We start from the raw sequence: 24,342 nt of genomic DNA, 5'->3' as shown, positions 1-24,342 counted from the left end.
TTCACTCCAGGCTGCGACCTGACTCGGCGGCATTGCTGGGCCGATAGGAGGCAGCCACTTAGTATTTCAGGCTGCCCTTCCTTTGTGAAGGCATCTGATTGTTTAGTTAAGCTCTGAGTCTCTCTGTGTTTGGCTCTTCATCCAGGCCCTCCTTATTGCTTTTCTCACCTAGTCCTGTTTCTCTGTGCTTCTACCCTGTGACCCTTATCTCCTCATCCTTGGAGCTCATTGTCCTGCTCCTTATGTTTCTGTGGACCACCTCCACGTTTCCCTGTATTCACTCCTGTGGTTTTCTATCTTCTCCTCTGGAGCCGATCCCTGGTCCTGGCATCCGTAGTACTAGAGACCTCCGAGCTTGCTCCCTAACTATCCCTGTATAGGGGTTGGTCCATCTGGTTTGCTCGCTTGGGGGAGGTTTGGTATTATGGTCCAGTGGGTCCACTCTTGTCTCTCGCCCCCCTTGGTGTACCAGTACAATCAGGACATGGATCACCCTGGGACCTCAGCTCAGAAGGAGCTGGTTTTTCTACGAAAAAAACAGATTCGCATTATGTCTTTTATGAAGACAATGGACTCCCGTTTGTCCGCCTTACAGGCCGTGAATCCCAGTAACGCCACTTAGTTAGCGGGTCTCCAGCAAGAGTTGGTCCAGCAATGCGATACCCAAGCTAACATTTTGACTTATATGGCCTTAGTAGATGACCGTTTGCTCGCTTTACAAGCCTCCTCTCGCACCTCTGACCCCGTGTCAGTCTCTTATCCTCGTTTTGCCAAACCTCCTCACTATGGCGGAGACCCCAAGCTTTGCCGAGGTTTTCTCAATCAATGTTGTCCTCAGCAGTACCCTACCGATTGGGCCAAGGTGGCTTTTATCGTGTCCCACTTGGAGGCAGAGGCCCTATCCTGGGTAAATCCTCTTTGGGAATGAGACGATCCTGTGGTGTCTAGTATAGCCATCTTTTTGGACACCTCCCGGAAGGTTCTTGATGAACCTGGTCTCCTCGCTTCAACCACGGAATCTCTCTTTAATCTACAGCAGGGCACCCTTACTGTCGGGCAATATTCAATTCAGTTCCGCACATTGTCTTCAGAACTGGGGTGGAACAACGAGGCTTTGGTTGGGGCTTTTTGGAGAAGATTGTCCGGCAAGATCAAGGATGAACTTGCTGGATGAGATACTCCGACCATGTTGGAGGATCTCATCTCTCTTGCCACGCGTATTGATTTGCGCTTTCAGGAGCGCTCTCGAGAGACTGCCAGGGAGAGGAGACCCATTAGGCCATTATCTTTTTCCTCTGTCTCTAGACCACCTAGTCCTCGGGCTTCTACTTCTGCCTGCGGTACCATCTCAGAGCCTATGCAAGTTGACCACATAAAGGTGGCTGAACGTCGTTGTACAGAGAGGTTGGCACAGGGCTTGTGCTTATACTGTGGGGGAATGTCGCATTTTCTAAGTTCTTGTCCTGAGAGGCTGGGAAATGCCTCCACCTAGGTCAGGTAGGAGAGGCCTCCTTAGGTGTATCTGTTTCCTCTCCACCCCTTACCCTTTCTGTTTTGATTATCCAAGGTCGGAGACATGGTTCAGAAGTAGCGTATGTGGATTCGGGTGCGGCAGGCAACTTCATCCGGCTAAAGGAGGTGAAGAAGTATCGGATTCCCATGATCTCCCTTGAACATCCTCGTATGATTGCCTCCGTAGATGGAAGGCTCTTGCAAGAGACTGTCGTCATGGTCACTGAGGAACTGGTTCTTCGAATAGGGGCCTTACATCAAGAGAAGATTGCCTTTTATGTCTTACCCAACCTGTCCCATGCGTTGCTCCTTGGTCCTGCATGGCTTCGGACACATGAACCCGTTTTGGATTGGCCTCCGGCAAGGTTCTCTGATGGGGACATCCATGTCAAGAGAGATGCTTAGGGACTGTTCGTCTGGTCACTCCTTCTCAACCTTCTTCTGGTCCTGCCGGACTGCCTTCCGTCTATTGGTCTTTTGCGGATGTATTTAATAAAAGGGAGGCTGAGACCTTGCCACCTCACTGTCCCTATGACTGCCCAGTGGATCTACGACCGGGTACCATCTCGCCAAGAGGTCGAATCTCTCCGGCTGACACATCTGCCATGTCCGAATATATCCATGAGAATCTCGCCAAGGGGTTTATACGTAAATCCTCTTCACCCGCAGGTGCCAGCTTCTTCTTCGTAAAAAAGAAAGATGGTTCTCTTCGGTCATGCATAGATTACCGGGGTCTGAATGAGATTACGATAAAAAATAAGTATCCTCTACCGCTCATTCCCGAGCTCTTCGACCGCCTGAGAGGGGCCCATGTATTTTCTAAATTAGATTTACGTGGAGCCTATAACCTCATTTGAATCCGACCTGGTGACGAGTCGAAGACCACGTTTAATCCCGAAACATTGAGAGATAGATTGGACACCATGACCCAAAAATTCCAGGCAAGAAGCTACCCTTCAAAACTCCTTGCGGAAGAGAGAACACGTACCCTTTCACCTCCATCTCCTCGACCTCCGAGGAATGTACAAGAAAGGATTCCTTTTGTACATGTTTTCCATCCACTGGTACCCAGGGTTCACTCCATTATCAAGAGACATTGGCCCCTCCTGGCCAAAGCATATCCCAACATTTCTCCTTTCAAAGAGCCAGCTCTAATGTGTAACAAGAGACCTCCCAACATCAAGGATAAACTTGTAAGGGCAGACATTGGAAGCAAACGATCAACCACTACCCAGAGATTGCTGAGCACCCGACGCAACGGCACCTATCCTTGCCTAAATTGTGCATCTTGCTCAAATGTTATCAAATCTGAGAACATAACCCACCCCAGAACTGGCAGGTCATACCCAATACATGGATTCCACACATGTGATTCAAACTATGTCGTGTATTTAATTAAATGCCCATGTGGTCTCCTGTACGTGGGAGAAACCACGCAACATATTAAGGATAGAATTGCCAGCCACAAGTCTACCATTAGATGTGGTAAAAATTGGTTACCTTTGCCTGATCATTTCTCCAAATTTAGACATAGCGTGGCACAGCTGAAATTCCAGGTTATTGAACATGTCCCTCGCCCTAGAAGAGGGGGCGACCATATCAGGCTACTCAGGGCACGAGAGACCTACTGGATCTATAAGCTGGATACCCTGACTCCCAGAGGGCTTAACAGGGAGATAGATTGGTTAATATGAGCCTTGTGAAACCATTTACTAACTACCTTTCTCTTCACAGACCCGCTAAAATATGCGATCTACTTGTACTATATTGGGTGAGTTGCCCTGAGTTCCCTTATAATTTTTATTTTTATATTTTGCCCCCCTTTTTCCCCTTTTTTCTTTTTCTTTTTCCTTTCTGGTTTTACTAATAGACAATATCCTACTGATCCTGCAGGAGTTTTATATGGCACCACATCTACAAGGAGCTTTTCGGCCACCATTTGGTCCCCAAACCATGCAGTAACTGCCCTTTACCATTTCCATCTTGGCCTCACGGTTACGAGCTGCCCATAGTTACTAGGTTGCTACAACGTAGGCTGCGCTTGCGCACAGCAGCTCCACAGAGTAGTAACTGCTCTTTACTATTTCCATCTTGGTCTCACGGTCACGAGCTGCCCATAGTTACTAGGTTGCTACAACATAGGTTGCGCTTGCGCACAGCAGTCCCACATAGTAGCGGTGTGTCACTTCCGGTGCGCGCCATCCATTTCCGGTGCGGCGGCCATAAGACAAACACACGCCGACACCGCAACAGACCCGGCTCACATTGCACCAGAGCACAGCGCGGGAGCGCCGCTCTATACCCCAATATAGCAGGTAATCTACCTAAACATTCCTTTTCCCGGGCACCTTTCACTACCAGATACTTAGGGAATATTACATACGTGCTGCTTACTCTGTACAGGTCCAAGCCTATTGATCCAAGCCTATTGATGCAAGCCTTCATAAAACATACTTTACAACATTGTTCAAGGTATTCTATCTATCTCTATGGGCACGCCTTCTGTATTGCTAACAACTAACCTGCACCCACTATCTTCTGCAGAGTCTGCGTTTCTACTGCGGAACTTTCCTTCTCCTCTCTGCTCACCATACGCTCACTGGAATAAGGTAATCTATTATGCCATTGGGTTGTTACCATAGCAATATACTGCATTGTATGTGAATTGCATATGTGTGCCTATATTATGTTGGACAACATTTTCTCTCCAGCATTTTCTCTCCAGCAGTTTCTGAGTTGTATATCTTCTATTATACTTACAACGCTATCCCTACCTGCAGGTGCACACGACCCTGTGTGTCTTACCCAGAACTTTGATCCCTGATTCATCACTTGCACGGACGTCATTAATATTGTCGGTTGACATATTCGTTTTCTTATCCTTCAACTTGGGACGATCCATTACTGCTTTGATCACCCATAATGTAACTTTCATTGTATTTATGTTATGTTCTGTATATTTTGTTTTTTTTCACAGCGAATACGTGACAAAGGCTCTGGTTGAGCCGAAATGTTGTATGATCGCATATTCTGTTACGCTCCCAGTTCTTGTTTAATAAATTGATACGAAAATTAATCTACATAACTCCTCAAAAGAGAGTGCGGTGAATTTAGTTGTTTATTGCTATCAGGGTCACTGACCCATTACACCAGCACCTCGCCTCATTACAGGCTGAGTGCACGCCAAAACCCTCCTTTCATACTCCATTTATTGGTGATGCACCGGCCACCCCATATACGTCATTGGCAATTTTCCATGTCTACTGACACTTTTGCATACGATGCGGCAACTAGTTCGAATATACTGTCCTATGTGACAGGTTCTAGTGAATTCCTAAGGACCCCAGTGCATGAACTGAGGACCAGGGATTTTGAAAAAGAAAAACGTAGGCTTATCTCCTACGATCTTCATTGCACTACCCTAGCGGAGTATCATAGACAAAACAAAATACCTAGGGGACTCAGGTGCAACCTACATCCTACCCTCTTTTCTGACAATTCGGAATATTGTGAAAAATATAAAAGGATTCTTAACAAGTGCTCCCTTGATATTATAATACTAACAATAGAATTCCTCCAAAAAGCAATAGCTGAGTCCAGACAGAATATTCAGACCATAGAGGCGCAGCTCTCAACCACTCTTTCTTCCACGGAGTGGTCTTCCCTTAAGACCAAGACGGAGAAGGCCCTAGCGGAACATCAGAAGGTCCTACAGGAACGCAAGAGGCTCAAGTTCCAGAGAGACTCCGAGGACTACGCGAACAACAGGGTCTACAAATGGACCGACTCCTCCACCTCCACCTGGCACCGATCGCGGTTTCAACGCAGAAATGGATCCTACAGTTCCGAAAGCGACTCTTCAACCAACTCCAGCCGTCGGCGTTTTTTATCCAAAGGACGCAAGGGAGGGCACCAGGAAGGAGACCCACAAGGAGAGCAAAACGAAAGAATGACCACAAGATCACAGGTGAGACGACTAACCTAGTGATCAATATATCAGATCATCTTCTTTCCCCAACAGAGTTCTCTGTATTACAAAAGGGACTCTCCTTCTGCCCCACACCAAGTTGGGACGCTTTCCAACTCAAAAAGGACTTGGAGAACTTTTATCGGACTATTAGATTGAAACGCATTTCGGTTTGGGTGCAGACAGTTATCGCACTCCAGTACCACCTATGGGGGATACCACACCACCGGCGATTTCTATCACTACCCTTGGGCTCCGTAACAAGAGCCATTTCTGTCCCCCGCGGACCTATCACGCTACCGAAACCTTCATTTCTCTAGTTGACCAAGAAGTCGACTCTCTCATACACGAACAACGCCTTGGTCTTTTTCCTCTTCACTCCAATCTCTCTCCCACGGAGAAACAGGCTCTATCCTCTCTTCATACTAATAAATCTATTGTGGTTAAACCTGCAGATAAAGGGGGTGCAATTGTAGTCATGAACCGGGCACAGTATATGAGCGAGATTAACCGTCAATTATCCGACACGAATACCTATGGTATCATTCCTAGGGATCCGGTTGCGACCATTGGTCAGAAAATCAAAGGTGTTATTGACACATATCTGGCACAACGTACCATTGACCAGAAAACCGCAACCTTCCTCACCAATCCTCACCCTGTGACACCGGTTTTTTACATACTACCCAAAATCCACAAATCATTGCAAAATCCCCCGGGTCGCCCAATAGTGGCCTCGACTGACTCTGTTCTGTCTCCACTGTCTGTCTTTCTGGAAAGGGTTCTCACACCATTGATTAAATCCACTCGATCCTTTCTCCTGGACACTGGACATTTCCTTAGGGTTATCAAGCAACTTGGCACAGTCCCAGCCAACAGTACCCTCGTTACACTTGATGTCAACAGCCTATACACATCTATCCAACATACTAAGGGCATCGAGGCCACCAGGCACTTACTATGCCAGTCTTCGATATCTGAAGACGTTATCCAATTCTGTTTAGACCTACTTACCCTAGTACTATACGAGAATTACTTTCTGGTGGAGGATACTTTTTATATCCAGAGATGCGGCACAGCGATGGGCTCGAACGTAGCGCCAGCCTACGCTAACGCGTTTATGAACCATTTCGAGACAACCCATGTATTCACTAATAGTCTTTTTGTGCAGCATGTCCTATGTTATCACCGCTACATTGACATTTTTCTCATCTGGACAGGTACCCCTGACTCGCTAAGATCTTTCCACTCCCATTTGAATTCCATCCTCCCTGAGCTTCAGTTCACTATCCATTGCAGCACCGACTCAGTACCCTTTTTGGACACCAAAGTCCTTAAGGATACAAATGGAAGGCTTTCCACTGACATCTACAGTAAACCGACAGACTGTAACAGTCTGTTACACTACACAAGCTGCCATCCACGCTCACTCAAAAATAGCCTGCCACATTCCCAGTTCAGCCGGGTGGCCCGGATTGTTTCCAATCCCGAAACATTGAGAGATAGATTGGACACCATGACCCAAAAATTCCAGGCAAGAAGCTACCCTTCAAAACTCCTTGCGGAAGAGAGAACACGTACCCTTTCACCTCCATCTCCTCGACCTCCGAGGAATGTACAAGAAAGGATTCCTTTTGTACATGTTTTCCATCCACTGGTACCCAGGATTCACTCCATTATCAAGAAACATTGGCCCCTCCTGGCCAAAGCATATCCCAACATTTCTCCTTTCAAAGAGCCAGCTCTAATGTGTAACAAGAGACCTCCCAACATCAAGGATAAACTTGTAAGGGCAGACATTGGAAGCAAACGATCAACCACTACCCAGAGATTGCTGAGCACCCGACGCAACGGCACCTATCCTTGCCTAAATTGTGCATCTTGCTCAAATGTTATCAAATCTGAGAACATAACCCACCCCAGAACTGGCAAGTCATACCCAATACATGGATTCCACACATGTGATTCAAACTATGTCGTGTATTTAATTAAATGCCCATGTGGTCTCCTGTACGTGGGAGAAACCACGCAACATATTAAGGATAGAATTGCCAGCCACAAGTCTACCATTAGATGTGGTAAAAATTGGTTACCTTTGCCTGATCATTTCTCCAAATTTAGACATAGCGTGGCACAGCTGAAATTCCAGGTTATTGAACATGTCCCTCGCCCTAGAAGAGGGGGCGACCATATCAGGCTACTCAGGGCACGAGAGACCTACTGGATCTATAAGCTGGATACCCTGACTCCCAGAGGGCTTAACAGGGAGATAGATTGGTTAATATGAGCCTTGTGAAACCATTTACTAACTACCTTTCTCTTCACAGACCCGCTAAAATATGCGATCTACTATATTGGGTGAGTTGCCCTGAGTTCCCTTATAATTTTTATTTTTATATTTTGCCCCCCTTTTTCCCCTTTTTTCTTTTTCTTTTTCCTTTCTGGTTTTACTAATAGACAATATCCTACTGATCCTGCAGGAGTTTTATATGGCACCACATCTACAAGGAGCTTTTCGGCCACCATTTGGTCCCCAAACCATGCAGTAACTGCCCTTTACCATTTCCATCTTGGCCTCACGGTTACGAGCTGCCCATAGTTACTAGGTTGCTACAACGTAGGCTGCGCTTGCGCACAGCAGCTCCACAGAGTAGTAACTGCTCTTTACTATTTCCATCTTGGTCTCACGGTCACGAGCTGCCCATAGTTACTAGGTTGCTACAACATAGGTTGCGCTTGCGCACAGCAGTCCCACATAGTAGCGGTGTGTCACTTCCGGTGCGCGCCATCCATTTCCGGTGCGGCGGCCATAAGACAAACACACGCCGACACCGCAACAGACCCGGCTCACATTGCACCAGAGCACAGCGCGGGAGCGCCGCTCTATACCCCAATATAGCAAGTAATCTACCTAAACATTCCTTTTCCCGGGCACCTTTCACTACCAGATACTTAGGGAATATTACATACGTGCTGCTTACTCTGTACAGGTCCAAGCCTATTGATCCAAGCCTATTGATGCAAGCCTTCATAAAACATACTTTACAACATTGTTCAAGGTATTCTATCTATCTCTATGGGCACGCCTTCTGTATTGCTAACAACTAACCTGCACCCACTATCTTCTGCAGAGTCTGCGTTTCTACTGCAGAACTTTCCTTCTCCTCTCTGCTCACCATACGCTCACTGGAATAAGGTAATCTATTATGCCATTGGGTTGTTACCATAGCAATATACTGCATTGTATGTGAATTGCATATGTGTGCCTATATTATGTTGGACAACATTTTCTCTCCAGCATTTTCTCTCCAGCAGTTTCTGAGTTGTATATCTTCTATTATACTTACAACGCTATCCCTACCTGCAGGTGCACACGACCCTGTGTGTCTTACCCAGAACTTTGATCCCTGATTCATCACTTGCACGGACGTCATTAATATTGTCGGTTGACATATTCGTTTTCTTATCCTTCAACTTGGGACGATCCATTACTGCTTTGATCACCCATAATGTAACTTTCATTGTATTTATGTTATGTTCTGTATATTTTGTTTTTTTTCACAGCGAATACGTGACAAAGGCTCTGGTTGAGCCAAAACGTTGTATGATCGCATATTCTGTTACGCTCCCAGTTCTTGTTTAATAAATTGATACGAAAATTAATCTACATAACTCCTCAAAAGAGAGTGCGGTGAATTTAGTTGTTTATTGCTATCAGGGTCACTGACCCATTACACCAGCACCTCGCCTCATTACAGGCTGAGTGCACGCCAAAACCCTCCTTTCATACTCCATTTATTGGTGATGCACCGGCCACCCCATATACGTCATTGGCAATTTTCCATGTCTACTGACACTTTTGCATACGATGCGGCAACTAGTTCGAATATACTGTCCTATGTGACAGGTTCTAGTGAATTCCTAAGGACCCCAGTGCATGAACTGAGGACCAGGGATTTTGAAAAAGAAAAACGTAGGCTTATCTCCTACGATCTTCATTGCACTACCCTAGCGGAGTATCATAGACAAAACAAAATACCTAGGGGACTCAGGTGCAACCTACATCCTACCCTCTTTTCTGACAATTCGGAATATTGTGAAAAATATAAAAGGATTCTTAACAAGTGCTCCCTTGATATTATAATACTAACAATAGAATTCCTCCAAAAAGCAATAGCTGAGTCCAGACAGAATATTCAGACCATAGAGGCGCAGCTCTCAACCACTCTTTCTTCCACGGAGTGGTCTTCCCTTAAGACCAAGACGGAGAAGGCCCTAGCGGAACATCAGAAGGTCCTACAGGAACGCAAGAGGCTCAAGTTCCAGAGAGACTCCGAGGACTACGCGAACAACAGGGTCTACAAATGGACCGACTCCTCCACCTCCACCTGGCACCGATCGCGGTTTCAACGCAGAAATGGATCCTACAGTTCCGAAAGCGACTCTTCAACCAACTCCAGCCGTCGGCGTTTTTTATCCAAAGGACGCAAGGGAGGGCACCAGGAAGGAGACCCACAAGGAGAGCAAAACGAAAGAATGACCACAAGATCACAGGTGAGATGACTAACCTAGTGATCAATATATCAGATCATCTTCTTTCCCCAACAGAGTTCTCTGTATTACAAAAGGGACTCTCCTTCTGCCCCACACCAAGTTGGGACGCTTTCCAACTCAAAAAGGACTTGGAGAACTTTTATCGGACTATTAGATTGAAACGCATTTCGGTTTGGGTGCAGACAGTTATCGCACTCCAGTACCACCTATGGGGGATACCACACCACTGGCGATTTCTATCACTACCCTTGGGCTCCGTAACAAGAGCCATTTCTGTCCCCCGCGGACCTATCACGCTACCGAAACCTTCATTTCTCTAGTTGACCAAGAAGTCGACTCTCTCATACACGAACAACGCCTTGGTCTTTTTCCTCCACTCCAATCTCTCTCCCACGGAGAAACAGGCTCTATCCTCTCTTCATACTAATAAATCTATTGTGGTTAAACCTGCAGATAAAGGGGGTGCAATTGTAGTCATGAACCGGGCACAGTATATGAGCGAGATTAACCGTCAATTATCCGACACGAATACCTATGGTATCATTCCTAGGGATCCGGTTGCGACCATTGGTCAGAAAATCAAAGGTGTTATTGACACATATCTGGCACAACGTACCATTGACCAGAAAACCGCAACCTTCCTCACCAATCCTCACCCTGTGACACCGGTTTTTTACATACTACCCAAAATCCACAAATCATTGCAAAATCCCCCGGGTCGCCCAATAGTGGCCTCGACTGACTCTGTTCTGTCTCCACTGTCTGTCTTTCTGGAAAGGGTTCTCACACCATTGATTAAATCCACTCGATCCTTTCTCCTGGACACTGGACATTTCCTTAGGGTTATCAAGCAACTTGGCACAGTCCCAGCCAACAGTACCCTCGTTACACTTGATGTCAACAGCCTATACACATCTATCCAACATACTAAGGGTATCGAGGCCACCAGGCACTTACTATGCCAGTCTTCGATATCTGAAGACGTTATCCAATTCTGTTTAGACCTACTTACCCTAGTACTATACGAGAATTACTTTCTGGTGGAGGATACTTTTTATATCCAGAGATGCGGCACAGCGATGGGCTCGAACGTAGCGCCAGCCTACGCTAACGCGTTTATGAACCATTTCGAGACAACCCATGTATTCACTAATAGTCTTTTTGTGCAGCATGTCCTATGTTATCACCGCTACATTGACATTTTTCTCATCTGGACAGGTACCCCTGACTCGCTAAGATCTTTCCACTCCCATTTGAATTCCATCCTCCCTGAGCTTCAGTTCACTATCCATTGCAGCACCGACTCAGTACCCTTTTTGGACACCAAAGTCCTTAAGGATACAAATGGAAGGCTTTCCACTGACATCTACAGTAAACCGACAGACTGTAACAGTCTGTTACACTACACAAGCTGCCATCCACGCTCACTCAAAAATAGCCTGCCACATTCCCAGTTCAGCCGGGTGGCCCGGATTGTTTCCAATCCCGAAACATTGAGAGATAGATTGGACACCATGACCCAAAAATTCCAGGCAAGAAGCTACCCTTCAAAACTCCTTGCGGAAGAGAGAACACGTACCCTTTCACCTCTATCTCCTCGACCTCCGAGGAATGTACAAGAAAGGATTCCTTTTGTACATGTTTTCCATCCACTGGTACCCAGGATTCACTCCATTATCAAGAGACATTGGCCCCTCCTGGCCAAAGCATATCCCAACATTTCTCCTTTCAAAGAGCCAGCTCTAATGTGTAACAAGAGACCTCCCAACATCAAGGATAAACTTGTAAGGGCAGACATTGGAAGCAAACGATCAACCACTACCCAGAGATTGCTGAGCACCCGACGCAACGGCACCTATCCTTGCCTAAATTGTGCATCTTGCTCAAATGTTATCAAATCTGAGAACATAACCCACCCCAGAACTGGCAAGTCATACCCAATACATGGATTCCACACATGTGATTCAAACTATGTCGTGTATTTAATTAAATGCCCATGTGGTCTCCTGTACGTGGGAGAAACCACGCAACATATTAAGGATAGAATTGCCAGCCACAAGTCTACCATTAGATGTGGTAAAAATTGGTTACCTTTGCCTGATCATTTCTCCAAATTTAGACATAGCGTGGCACAGCTGAAATTCCAGGTTATTGAACATGTCCCTCGCCCTAGAAGAGGGGGCGACCATATCAGGCTACTCAGGGCACGAGAGACCTACTGGATCTATAAGCTGGATACCCTGACTCCCAGAGGGCTTAACAGGGAGATAGATTGGTTAATATGAGCCTTGTGAAACCATTTACTAACTACCTTTCTCTTCACAGACCCGCTAAAATATGCGATCTACTATATTGGGTGAGTTGCCCTGAGTTCCCTTATAATTTTTATTTTTATATTTTGCCCCCCTTTTTCCCCTTTTTTCTTTTTCTTTTTCCTTTCTGGTTTTACTAATAGACAATATCCTACTGATCCTGCAGGAGTTTTATATGGCACCACATCTACAAGGAGCTTTTCGGCCACCATTTGGTCCCCAAACCATGCAGTAACTGCCCTTTACCATTTCCATCTTGGCCTCACGGTTACGAGCTGCCCATAGTTACTAGGTTGCTACAACGTAGGCTGCGCTTGCGCACAGCAGCTCCACAGAGTAGTAACTGCTCTTTACTATTTCCATCTTGGTCTCACGGTCACGAGCTGCCCATAGTTACTAGGTTGCTACAACATAGGTTGCGCTTGCGCACAGCAGTCCCACATAGTAGCGGTGTGTCACTTCCGGTGCGCGCCATCCATTTCCGGTGCGGCGGCCATAAGACAAACACACGCCGACACCGCAACAGACCCGGCTCACATTGCACCAGAGCACAGCGCGGGAGCGCCGCTCTATACCCCAATATAGCAAGTAATCTACCTAAACATTCCTTTTCCCGGGCACCTTTCACTACCAGATACTTAGGGAATATTACATACGTGCTGCTTACTCTGTACAGGTCCAAGCCTATTGATCCAAGCCTATTGATGCAAGCCTTCATAAAACATACTTTACAACATTGTTCAAGGTATTCTATCTATCTCTATGGGCACGCCTTCTGTATTGCTAACAACTAACCTGCACCCACTATCTTCTGCAGAGTCTGCGTTTCTACTGCAGAACTTTCCTTCTCCTCTCTGCTCACCATACCCTCACTGGAATAAGGTAATCTATTATGCCATTGGGTTGTTACCATAGCAATATACTGCATTGTATGTGAATTGCATATGTGTGCCTATATTATGTTGGACAACATTTTCTCTCCAGCATTTTCTCTCCAGCAGTTTCTGAGTTGTATATCTTCTATTATACTTACAACGCTATCCCTACCTGCAGGTGCACACGACCCTGTGTGTCTTACCCAGAACTTTGATCCCTGATTCATCACTTGCACGGACGTCATTAATATTGTCGGTTGACATATTCGTTTTCTTATCCTTCAACTTGGGACGATCCATTACTGCTTTGATCACCCATAATGTAACTTTCATTGTATTTATGTTATGTTCTGTATATTTTGTTTTTTTTCACAGCGAATACGTGACAAAGGCTCTGGTTGAGCCGAAACGTTGTATGATCGCATATTCTGTTACGCTCCCAGTTCTTGTTTAATAAATTGATACGAAAATTAATCTACATAACTCCTCAAAAGAGAGTGCGGTGAATTTAGTTGTTTATTGCTATCAGGGTCACTGACCCATTACACCAGCACCTCGCCTCATTACAGGCTGAGTGCACGCCAAAACCCTCCTTTCATACTCCATTTATTGGTGATGCACCGGCCACCCCATATACGTCATTGGCAATTTTCCATGTCTACTGACACTTTTGCATACGATGCGGCAACTAGTTCGAATATACTGTCCTATGTGACAGGTTCTAGTGAATTCCTAAGGACCCCAGTGCATGAACTGAGGACCAGGGATTTTGAAAAAGAAAAACGTAGGCTTATCTCCTACGATCTTCATTGCACTACCCTAGCGGAGTATCATAGACAAAACAAAATACCTAGGGGACTCAGGTGCAACCTACATCCTACCCTCTTTTCTGACAATTCGGAATATTGTGAAAAATATAAAAGGATTCTTAACAAGTGCTCTGTTGTGAATTTGGATTCTGGGCTCCCCCGGTGGCTACTGGTGGAATTGAACTTGTGACATCATCTTCCCTGTTCACCTGTTCTGATTAGATCTGGGTGTCGCTATATAACCTGGCTTCTCTGTTAGATGCTTGCCGGTCAACAATGTTATCAGAAGCCTCTCTGTGCTTGTTCCTGCTCCCAGACATCTACTAGATAAGTTGGACATTCGTCCATGTTTTGTTTTTGTATTTTGGTTCCAGTTCACAGCTGCAGTTTCGTTACTGTGTCTGGAAAGCTCTTGTTGATCAGGAATTGCCACTCTGGTATTATGAGTTAATGCCAGAGTCCTAAAGTAATTTCTGGATGTGTTTTGTTAGGGTTTTCTACTGACCATGAAAGTATGCTTTCTGTCTTCTGCTATCTAGAAAGCGGACCTCAAATTTGCTAAAACTATTTTCCTGCTGCGTTTGTTGTTTCATCTCATATCACCGCCAATATATGTGGGGGGGCCTCTGTCTCCTTTTTGGGCATTTCTCTAGAGGTGAGTCAGGTCTTATATTTCCCTCTGCTAGCATTATTTAGTTCTCCGGCCGGCGCTGGGCATATAGGGATAAAAAGTAGGACATGCTACCTGGCTACTTCTAGATGATGCGGTAGGTTTAGTTCATGGTCAGTATAGTTACATCTTCCAAGAGCTTGTTCCTATTGAGGCTTATGCTAGTTCTCTGGCCATGGAGATCATGACAGTTTGACCGGCCCACTAAAGGGTTAAAATCCTTGGCTGAGAAAGGAGAGAAATAAGAAGTCTGCTGAAAATTTTTTTTTTTTTTTTTTTTTTCTCTAGTAGTTAGTGTGCTCTTAATTGGATCACTTGCCAGTCTGTCTATGCTGCAGTCTTTCTTTTTTTTCTCTCTCCTTCTAATCTTTGAATGGCTCTATGTTCACCTGTCTATAATGGATCTACAGAGTGTAACTGCAGGTTTGAATAATCTCGCCACGAAAGTACAAAGTTTGCAAGATTTTGTTGTTCATGCTCCGGTATCAGAGCCGAGAATTCCTTTGCCGGAATTCTTCTCAGGGAATAGATCTAGCTTTCAGAATTTTAGAAATAATTGTAAGTTATTTTTGTCCCTGAAATCTCGTTCTGCTGGAGACCCTGCACAGCAGGTTGGGATTGTGATTTCCTTGCTCCGCGGCGACCCTCAAGATTGGGCTTTTGCATTGGCACCAGGGGATCCTGCGTTGCGCAATGTGGATGCGTTTTTTCTGGCCTTGGGCTTGCTGTATGAGGAACCTCATTTGGAACTTCAGGCAGAAAAAACTTTGATGTCCCTATCGCAGGGGCAAGATGAAGCTGAAATTTACTGCCAAAAATTCCGTAAATGGTCTGTGCTTACTCAGTGGAATGAGTGTGCCTTGGCGGCTACTTTCAGAGAGGGTCTTTCTGATGCCATTAAGGATGTTATGGTGGGGTTCCCTGTGCCTGCAAGTCTGAATGAGTCCATGACAATGGCCATTCAGATCGATAGGCGTCTGCGGGAGCGCAAACCAGTGCACCATCTGGCGGTGTCCACTGAGAAGACGCCAGAAAACATGCAGTGTGATAGAATTCTGTCCAGAAGCGAGCGGCAGAATTTTAGACGGAAAAATGGGTTGTGTTTCTATTGTGGGGATTCTACTCATGTTATATCAGCATGCTTTAAGCGTACTAAAAAGCTTGATAAATCCGTTCCCATTGGCACTTTACAGTCTAAATTTATTTTGTCTGTGACCCTGATTTGCTCTTTATCATCTATTACTACGGACGCCTATATCGACTCTGGCGCCGCTTTGAGTCTCATGGATTGGTCCTTTGCCAAACGCTGTGGGTATGATTTAGAGCCTTTGGAGACTCTTATTCCTCTGAAGGGGATTGACTCCACCCCATTGGCTAATAATAAACCACAATACTGGACACAAGTGACTATGTGTATTAATCCGGATCACCAGGAGACTATTCGTTTTCTGGTGCTGAATAATCTACATGATGATTTGGTGCTGGGATTGCCATGGCTGCAGTCTCACAACCCAGTCCTTGACTGGAGAGCTATGTCTGTGTTGAGCTGGGGATGTAAGGGGACTCATGGGGACGTACCTTTGGTGTCCATTTCATCATCTATTCCCTCTGAAATCCCTGAGTTCCTGTCTGATTATCGTGACGTCTTTGAAGAACCCAAGCTGGGTTCACTACCTCCGCACCGTGAGTGCGATTGTGCTATAGATTTAATTCCGGGTAGTAAATACCCAAAGGGTCGTTTATTTAATCTGTCTGTGCCTGAACATACTGCTATGCGAGAATATATAAAGGAGTCCTTGGAAAAGGGACATATTCGTCCATCGTCATCTCCCTTAGGAGCCGGTTTTTTCTTTGTGTCAAAAAAAGACGGCTCTTTGAGACCATGTATTGATTATCGGCTTTTGAATAAAATCACGGTTAAATATCAATACCCATTGCCGTTGCTGACTGATTTGTTTGCTCGCATAAAGGGGGCCAAGTGGTTCTCTAAGATTGATCTCCGTGGGGCGTATAATTTGGTGCGGATCAGGCAGGGGGATGAGTGGAAAACCGCATTTAATACGCCCGAGGGCCACTTTGAGTATTTGGTGATGCCTTTTGGTCTTTCTAATGCCCCTTCAGTCTTCCAGTCCTTTATGCATGATATTTTCCGCGATTTTTTGGATAAATTTATGATAGTGTATCTGGATGATATTCTGATTTTTTCGGATGATTGGGACTCTCATGTCCGGCAAGTTAAGAGGGTTTTTCAGGTTTTGCGGTCTAATTCTCTGTGTGTCAAGGGTTCTAAGTGCGTTTTTGGGGTTCAGAGAATTTCCTTTTTGGGATATATTTTTTCTCCCTCTTCCATTGAGATGGATCCTGTCAAGGTTCAAGCTATTTGTGATTGGACGCAGCCCTCTTCTCTTAAAAGTCTTCAGAAATTTTTGGGCTTTGCCAACTTTTATCGTCGATTTATTTCTGGTTTTTCGGATGTCGTTAAGCCATTGACCGATTTGACTAGACAGGGTGCTGATGTTGCTAATTGGTCCCCTGATGCTGTGGAGGCCTTTCAGGAGCTTAAGCGCCGTTTTTCTTCTGCCCCTGTGTTGCGTCAGCCTGATGTGACTCTTCCTTTTCAGGTTGAGGTCGACGCTTCTGAGATCGGGGCTGGGGCAGTGTTGTCGCAGAAAAGTTCTGACTGCGCCGTGATGAGGCCTTGTGCCTTCTTTTCCCGTAAATTTTCGCCCGCTGAGCGGAATTATGATGTTGGGAATCGGGAGCTTTTGGCCATGAAGTGGGCGTTTGAGGAGTGGCGCCATTGGCTCGAGGGGGCCAGACATCAGGTGGTGGTATTGACTGACCACAAAAATTTGATCTATCTTGAGACCGCCAGGCGCCTGAATCCTAGACAGGCGCGCTGGTCATTATTTTTCTCTCGGTTTAATTTTGTGGTATCGTACCTACCGGGTTCTAAGAATGTTAAGGCGGATGCCCTTTCTAGGAGTTTTGAGCCTGATTCACCCGGCAACTCTGACCCCACAGGTATTCTTAAGGAGGGAGTTATCTTGTCAGCCGTTTCTCCAGACCTGCGGCGGGCCTTGCAGGAGTTTCAGGCGGATAGACCGGATCGTTGTCCGCCTGATAGGTTGTTTGTTCCTGATGATTGGACCAGTAGAGTCATCTCTGAGGTACATTCTTCTGCATTGGCAGGTCATCCTGGAATTTTTGGTACCAGGGATTTGGTGGCAAGATCCTTCTGGTGGCCTTCCCTGTCACGAGATGTGCGAGGCTTTGTGCAGTCTTGTGACGTTTGTGCTCGGGCCAAGCCTTGTTGTTCTCGGGCTAGTGGATTATTGTTGCCCTTGCCTATTCCTAAGAGGCCTTGGACACACATCTCGATGGATTTTATTTCAGATCTGCCTGTTTCTCAGAAGATGTCTGTCATCTGGGTGGTGTGTGACCGTTTTTCTAAGATGGTCCATTTGGTTCCCCTGCCCAAATTGCCTTCTTCTTCCGAGTTGGTGCCCCTGTTTTTTCAAAATGTTGTTCGTTTGCATGGTATTCCTGAGAATATCGTTTCTGACAGAGGAACCCAATTTGTGTCTAGATTTTGGCGGGCATTCTGTGCTAGGATGGGCATAGATTTGTCTTTTTCGTCTGCTTTTCACCCTCAGACTAATGGCCAGACCGAGCGGACTAATCAGACCCTGGAGACATATCTGAGGTGTTTTGTGTCTGCTGACCAGGATGATTGGGTTGCTTTTTTGCCATTGGCGGAGTTCGCCCTCAATAATCGGGCCAGCTCTGCCACTTTGGTGTCCCCGTTTTTCTGTAATTCGGGGTTCCACCCTCGATTTTCCTCCGGTCAGATGGAATCCTCGGATTGTCCTGGAGTGGATGCGGTGGTGGAGAGATTGCATCATATCTGGGGGCAGGTGATGGACAATTTAAAGTTGTCCCAGGAGAAGACTCAGCTTTTTGCCAACCGTCACCGTCGTGTTGGTCCTCGGCTTTGTGTTGGAGATTTGGTGTGGTTGTCTTCTCGTTTTGTCCCTATGAGGGTCTCATCTCCTAAGTTTAAGCCTCGGTTCATCGGTCCGTATAAAATATTGGAGATTCTTAACCCTGTTTCCTTCCGTTTGGACCTCCCTGCATCCTTTTCTATTCATAACGTTTTTCATCGGTCGTTATTGCGCAGGTATGAGGCACCGGTTGTGCCTTCCGTTGAGCCTCCTGCTCCGGTGTTGGTTGAGGGTGAGTTGGAGTACGTTGTGGAAAAAATCCTAGACTCCCGTGTTTCCAGACGGAGACTCCAGTATCTGGTCAAGTGGAAGGGATACGGCCAGGAGGATAATTCTTGGGTCACTGCATCTGATGTTCATGCCTCTGATCTGGTTCGTGCCTTTCATAGGGCCCATCCTGATCGCCCTGGTGGTTCTGGTGAGGGTTCGGTGCCCCCTCCTTGAGGGGGGGGTACTGTTGTGAATTTGGATTCTGGGCTCCCCCGGTGGCTACTGGTGGAATTGAACTTGTGACATCATCTTCCCTGTTCACCTGTTCTGATTAGATCTGGGTGTCGCTATATAACCTGGCTTCTCTGTTAGATGCTTGCCGGTCAACAATGTTATCAGAAGCCTCTCTGTGCTTGTTCCTGCTCCCAGACATCTACTAGATAAGTTGGACATTCGTCCATGTTTTGTTTTTGTATTTTGGTTCCAGTTCACAGCTGCAGTTTCGTTACTGTGTCTGGAAAGCTCTTGTTGATCAGGAATTGCCACTCTGGTATTATGAGTTAATGCCAGAGTCCTAAAGTAATTTCTGGATGTGTTTTGTTAGGGTTTTCTACTGACCATGAAAGTATGCTTTCTGTCTTCTGCTATCTAGAAAGCGGACCTCAAATTTGCTAAAACTATTTTCCTGCTGCGTTTGTTGTTTCATCTCATATCACCGCCAATATATGTGGGGGGGCCTCTGTCTCCTTTTTGGGCATTTCTCTAGAGGTGAGTCAGGTCTTATATTTCCCTCTGCTAGCATTATTTAGTTCTCCGGCCGGCGCTGGGCATATAGGGATAAAAAGTAGGACATGCTACCTGGCTACTTCTAGATGATGCGGTAGGTTTAGTTCATGGTCAGTATAGTTACATCTTCCAAGAGCTTGTTCCTATTGAGGCTTATGCTAGTTCTCTGGCCATGGAGATCATGACAGTGCTCCCTTGATATTATAATACTAACAATAGAATTCCTCCAAAAAGCAATAGCTGAGTCCAGACAGAATATTCAGACCATAGAGGCGCAGCTCTCAACCACTCTTTCTTCCACGGAGTGGTCTTCCCTTAAGACCAAGACGGAGAAGGCCCTAGCGGAACATCAGAAGGTCCTACAGGAACGCAAGAGGCTCAAGTTCCAGAGAGACTCCGAGGACTACGCGAACAACAGGGTCTACAAATGGACCGACTCCTCCACCTCCACCTGGCACCGATCGCGGTTTCAACGCAGAAATGGATCCTACAGTTCCGAAAGCGACTCTTCAACCAACTCCAGCCGTCGGCGTTTTTTATCCAAAGGACGCAAGGGAGGGCACCAGGAAGGAGACCCACAAGGAGAGCAAAACGAAAGAATGACCACAAGATCACAGGTGAGACGACTAACCTAGTGATCAATATATCAGATCATCTTCTTTCCCCAACAGAGTTCTCTGTATTACAAAAGGGATTCTCCTTCTGCCCCACACCAAGTTGGGACGCTTTCCAACTCAAAAAGGACTTGGAGAACTTTTATCGGACTATTAGATTGAAACGCATTTCGGTTTGGGTGCAGACAGTTATCGCACTCCAGTACCACCTATGGGGGATACCACACCACTGGCGATTTCTATCACTACCCTTGGGCTCCGTAACAAGAGCCATTTCTGTCCCCCGCGGACCTATCACGCTACCGAAACCTTCATTTCTCTAGTTGACCAAGAAGTCGACTCTCTCATACACGAACAACGCCTTGGTCTTTTTCCTCTTCACTCCAATCTCTCTCCCACGGAGAAACAGGCTCTATCCTCTCTTCATACTAATAAATCTATTGTGGTTAAACCTGCAGATAAAGGGGGTGCAATTGTAGTCATGAACCGGGCACAGTATATGAGCGAGATTAACCGTCAATTATCCGACACGAATACCTATGGTATCATTCCTAGGGATCCGGTTGCGACCATTGGTCAGAAAATCAAAGGTGTTATTGACACATATCTGGCACAACGTACCATTGACCAGAAAACCGCAACCTTCCTCACCAATCCTCACCCTGTGACACCGGTTTTTTACATACTACCCAAAATCCACAAATCATTGCAAAATCCCCCGGGTCGCCCAATAGTGGCCTCGACTGACTCTGTTCTGTCTCCACTGTCTGTCTTTCTGGAAAGGGTTCTCACACCATTGATTAAATCCACTCGATCCTTTCTCCTGGACACTGGACATTTCCTTAGGGTTATCAAGCAACTTGGCACAGTCCCAGCCAACAGTACCCTCGTTACACTTGATGTCAACAGCCTATACACATCTATCCAACATACTAAGGGTATCGAGGCCACCAGGCACTTACTATGCCAGTCTTCGATATCTGAAGACGTTATCCAATTCTGTTTAGACCTACTTACCCTAGTACTATACGAGAATTACTTTCTGGTGGAGGATACTTTTTATATCCAGAGATGCGGCACAGCGATGGGCTCGAACGTAGCGCCAGCCTACGCTAACGCGTTTATGAACCATTTCGAGACAACCCATGTATTCACTAATAGTCTTTTTGTGCAGCATGTCCTATGTTATCACCGCTACATTGACATTTTTCTCATCTGGACAGGTACCCCTGACTCGCTAAGATCTTTCCACTCCCATTTGAATTCCATCCTCCCTGAGCTTCAGTTCACTATCCATTGCAGCACCGACTCAGTACCCTTTTTGGACACCAAAGTCCTTAAGGATACAAATGGAAGGCTTTCCACTGACATCTACAGTAAACCGACAGACTGTAACAGTCTGTTACACTACACAAGCTGCCATCCACGCTCACTCAAAAATAGCCTGCCACATTCCCAGTTCAGCCGGGTGGCCCGGATTGTTTCCAATCCCGAAACATTGAGAGATAGATTGGACACCATGACCCAAAAATTCCAGGCAAGAAGCTACCCTTCAAAACTCCTTGCGGAAGAGAGAACACGTACCCTTTCACCTCTATCTCCTCGACCTCCGAGGAATGTACAAGAAAGGATTCCTTTTGTACATGTTTTCCATCCACTGGTACCCAGGATTCACTCCATTATCAAGAGACATTGGCCCCTCCTGGCCAAAGCATATCCCAACATTTCTCCTTTCAAAGAGCCAGCTCTAATGTGTAACAAGAGACCTCCCAACATCAAGGATAAACTTGTAAGGGCAGACATTGGAAGCAAACGATCAACCACTACCCAGAGATTGCTGAGCACCCGACGCAACGGCACCTATCCTTGCCTAAATTGTGCATCTTGCTCAAATGTTATCAAATCTGAGAACATAACCCACCCCAGAACTGGCAAGTCATACCCAATACATGGATTCCACACATGTGATTCAAACTATGTCGTGTATTTAATTAAATGCCCATGTGGTCTCCTGTACGTGGGAGAAACCACGCAACATATTAAGGATAGAATTGCCAGCCACAAGTCTACCATTAGATGTGGTAAAAATTGGTTACCTTTGCCTGATCATTTCTCCAAATTTAGACATAGCGTGGCACAGCTGAAATTCCAGGTTATTGAACATGTCCCTCGCCCTAGAAGAGGGGGCGACCATATCAGGCTACTCAGGGCACGAGAGACCTACTGGATCTATAAGCTGGATACCCTGACTCCCAGAGGGCTTAACAGGGAGATAGATTGGTTAATATGAGCCTTGTGAAACCATTTACTAACTACCTTTCTCTTCACAGACCCGCTAAAATATGCGATCTACTATATTGGGTGAGTTGCCCTGAGTTCCCTTATAATTTTTATTTTTATATTTTGCCCCCCTTTTTCCCCTTTTTTCTTTTTCTTTTTCCTTTCTGGTTTTACTAATAGACAATATCCTACTGATCCTGCAGGAGTTTTATATGGCACCACATCTACAAGGAGCTTTTCGGCCACCATTTGGTCCCCAAACCATGCAGTAACTGCCCTTTACCATTTCCATCTTGGCCTCACGGTTACGAGCTGCCCATAGTTACTAGGTTGCTACAACGTAGGCTGCGCTTGCGCACAGCAGCTCCACAGAGTAGTAACTGCTCTTTACTATTTCCATCTTGGTCTCACGGTCACGAGCTGCCCATAGTTACTAGGTTGCTACAACATAGGTTGCGCTTGCGCACAGCAGTCCCACATAGTAGCGGTGTGTCACTTCCGGTGCGCGCCATCCATTTCCGGTGCGGCGGCCATAAGACAAACACACGCCGACACCGCAACAGACCCGGCTCACATTGCACCAGAGCACAGCGCGGGAGCGCCGCTCTATACCCCAATATAGCAAGTAATCTACCTAAACATTCCTTTTCCCGGGCACCTTTCACTACCAGATACTTAGGGAATATTACATACGTGCTGCTTACTCTGTACAGGTCCAAGCCTATTGATCCAAGCCTATTGATGCAAGCCTTCATAAAACATACTTTACAACATTGTTCAAGGTATTCTATCTATCTCTATGGGCACGCCTTCTGTATTGCTAACAACTAACCTGCACCCACTATCTTCTGCAGAGTCTGCGTTTCTACTGCGGAACTTTCCTTCTCCTCTCTGCTCACCATACGCTCACTGGAATAAGGTAATCTATTATGCCATTAGGTTGTTACCATAGCAATATACTGCATTGTATGTGAATTGCATATGTGTGCCTATATTATGTTGGACAACATTTTCTCTCCAGCATTTTCTCTCCAGCAGTTTCTGAGTTGTATATCTTCTATTATACTTACAACGCTATCCCTACCTGCAGGTGCACACGACCCTGTGTGTCTTACCCAGAACTTTGATCCCTGATTCATCACTTGCACGGACGTCATTAATATTGTCGGTTGACATATTCGTTTTCTTATCCTTCAACTTGGGACGATCCATTACTGCTTTGATCACCCATAATGTAACTTTCATTGTATTTATGTTATGTTCTGTATATTTTGTTTTTTTTCACAGCGAATACGTGACAAAGGCTCTGGTTGAGCCGAAACGTTGTATGATCGCATATTCTGTTACGCTCCCAGTTCTTGTTTAATAAATTGATACGAAAATTAATCTACATAACTCCTCAAAAGAGAGTGCGGTGAATTTAGTTGTTTATTGCTATCAGGGTCACTGACCCATTACACCAGCACCTCGCCTCATTACAGGCTGAGTGCACGCCAAAACCCTCCTTTAATACCCGGGATGGTCATTACGAGTACCTCGTCATGCCGTTTTGGTCTGTGTAACGCACCTGCGGTATTTCAAGAGTTTGTCAATGACATCTTTTGGGATATGCTTTACTCCTGCGTTGTGGTCTACCTAGACTATATCCTCATTTCCTCTCCAGATTTATCCTCCCACTGGAGTAGCATTCGTCTGGTGCTGCAATGACTGCGTGAGAACCGGCTTTACGCTAAGATGGAGAAGTGCATC

At 45.9% G+C, this 24,342-nt stretch overlaps 1 protein-coding gene and 1 long non-coding RNA gene across 3 annotated transcripts in view; one reads left to right on the top strand and one right to left on the bottom strand.

Moving 5' to 3' along the window:
* Positions 1-3,615, bottom strand: part of EIF4E1B (eukaryotic translation initiation factor 4E family member 1B) — a 94,496-nt gene extending 90,881 nt beyond the window's left edge. Inside the window, exon 1 of one of the 2 annotated variants that reach the window (XM_077261127.1) lies at positions 3,486-3,615. In XM_077261127.1, the coding sequence (XP_077117242.1) occupies positions 3,486-3,494 (9 nt within the window). In that variant the 5' untranslated portion in view covers positions 3,495-3,615. The remainder of the gene's footprint in view (positions 1-3,485) is intronic. The other variant, XM_077261125.1, reaches the window with a different exon arrangement.
* An 18,795-nt stretch (positions 3,616-22,410) lies between these two features.
* On the top strand, positions 22,411-23,801 carry LOC143773772 (uncharacterized). Its single transcript, XR_013215358.1, has 3 exons — positions 22,411-23,375; positions 23,448-23,512; positions 23,684-23,801. It is a non-coding gene; the product is annotated as an uncharacterized LOC143773772 (long non-coding RNA).
* The last annotated feature ends 541 nt before the right edge of the window (positions 23,802-24,342 follow it).

Source organism: Ranitomeya variabilis, chromosome 5 (genome assembly GCF_051348905.1).
Source record: "Ranitomeya variabilis isolate aRanVar5 chromosome 5, aRanVar5.hap1, whole genome shotgun sequence".
Lineage (NCBI taxonomy): Eukaryota > Metazoa > Chordata > Amphibia > Anura > Dendrobatidae > Ranitomeya > Ranitomeya variabilis.
The sequence above is the reverse complement of the archived record's forward strand: the minus strand, read 5'-3'. Positions and strand labels throughout refer to the sequence as shown.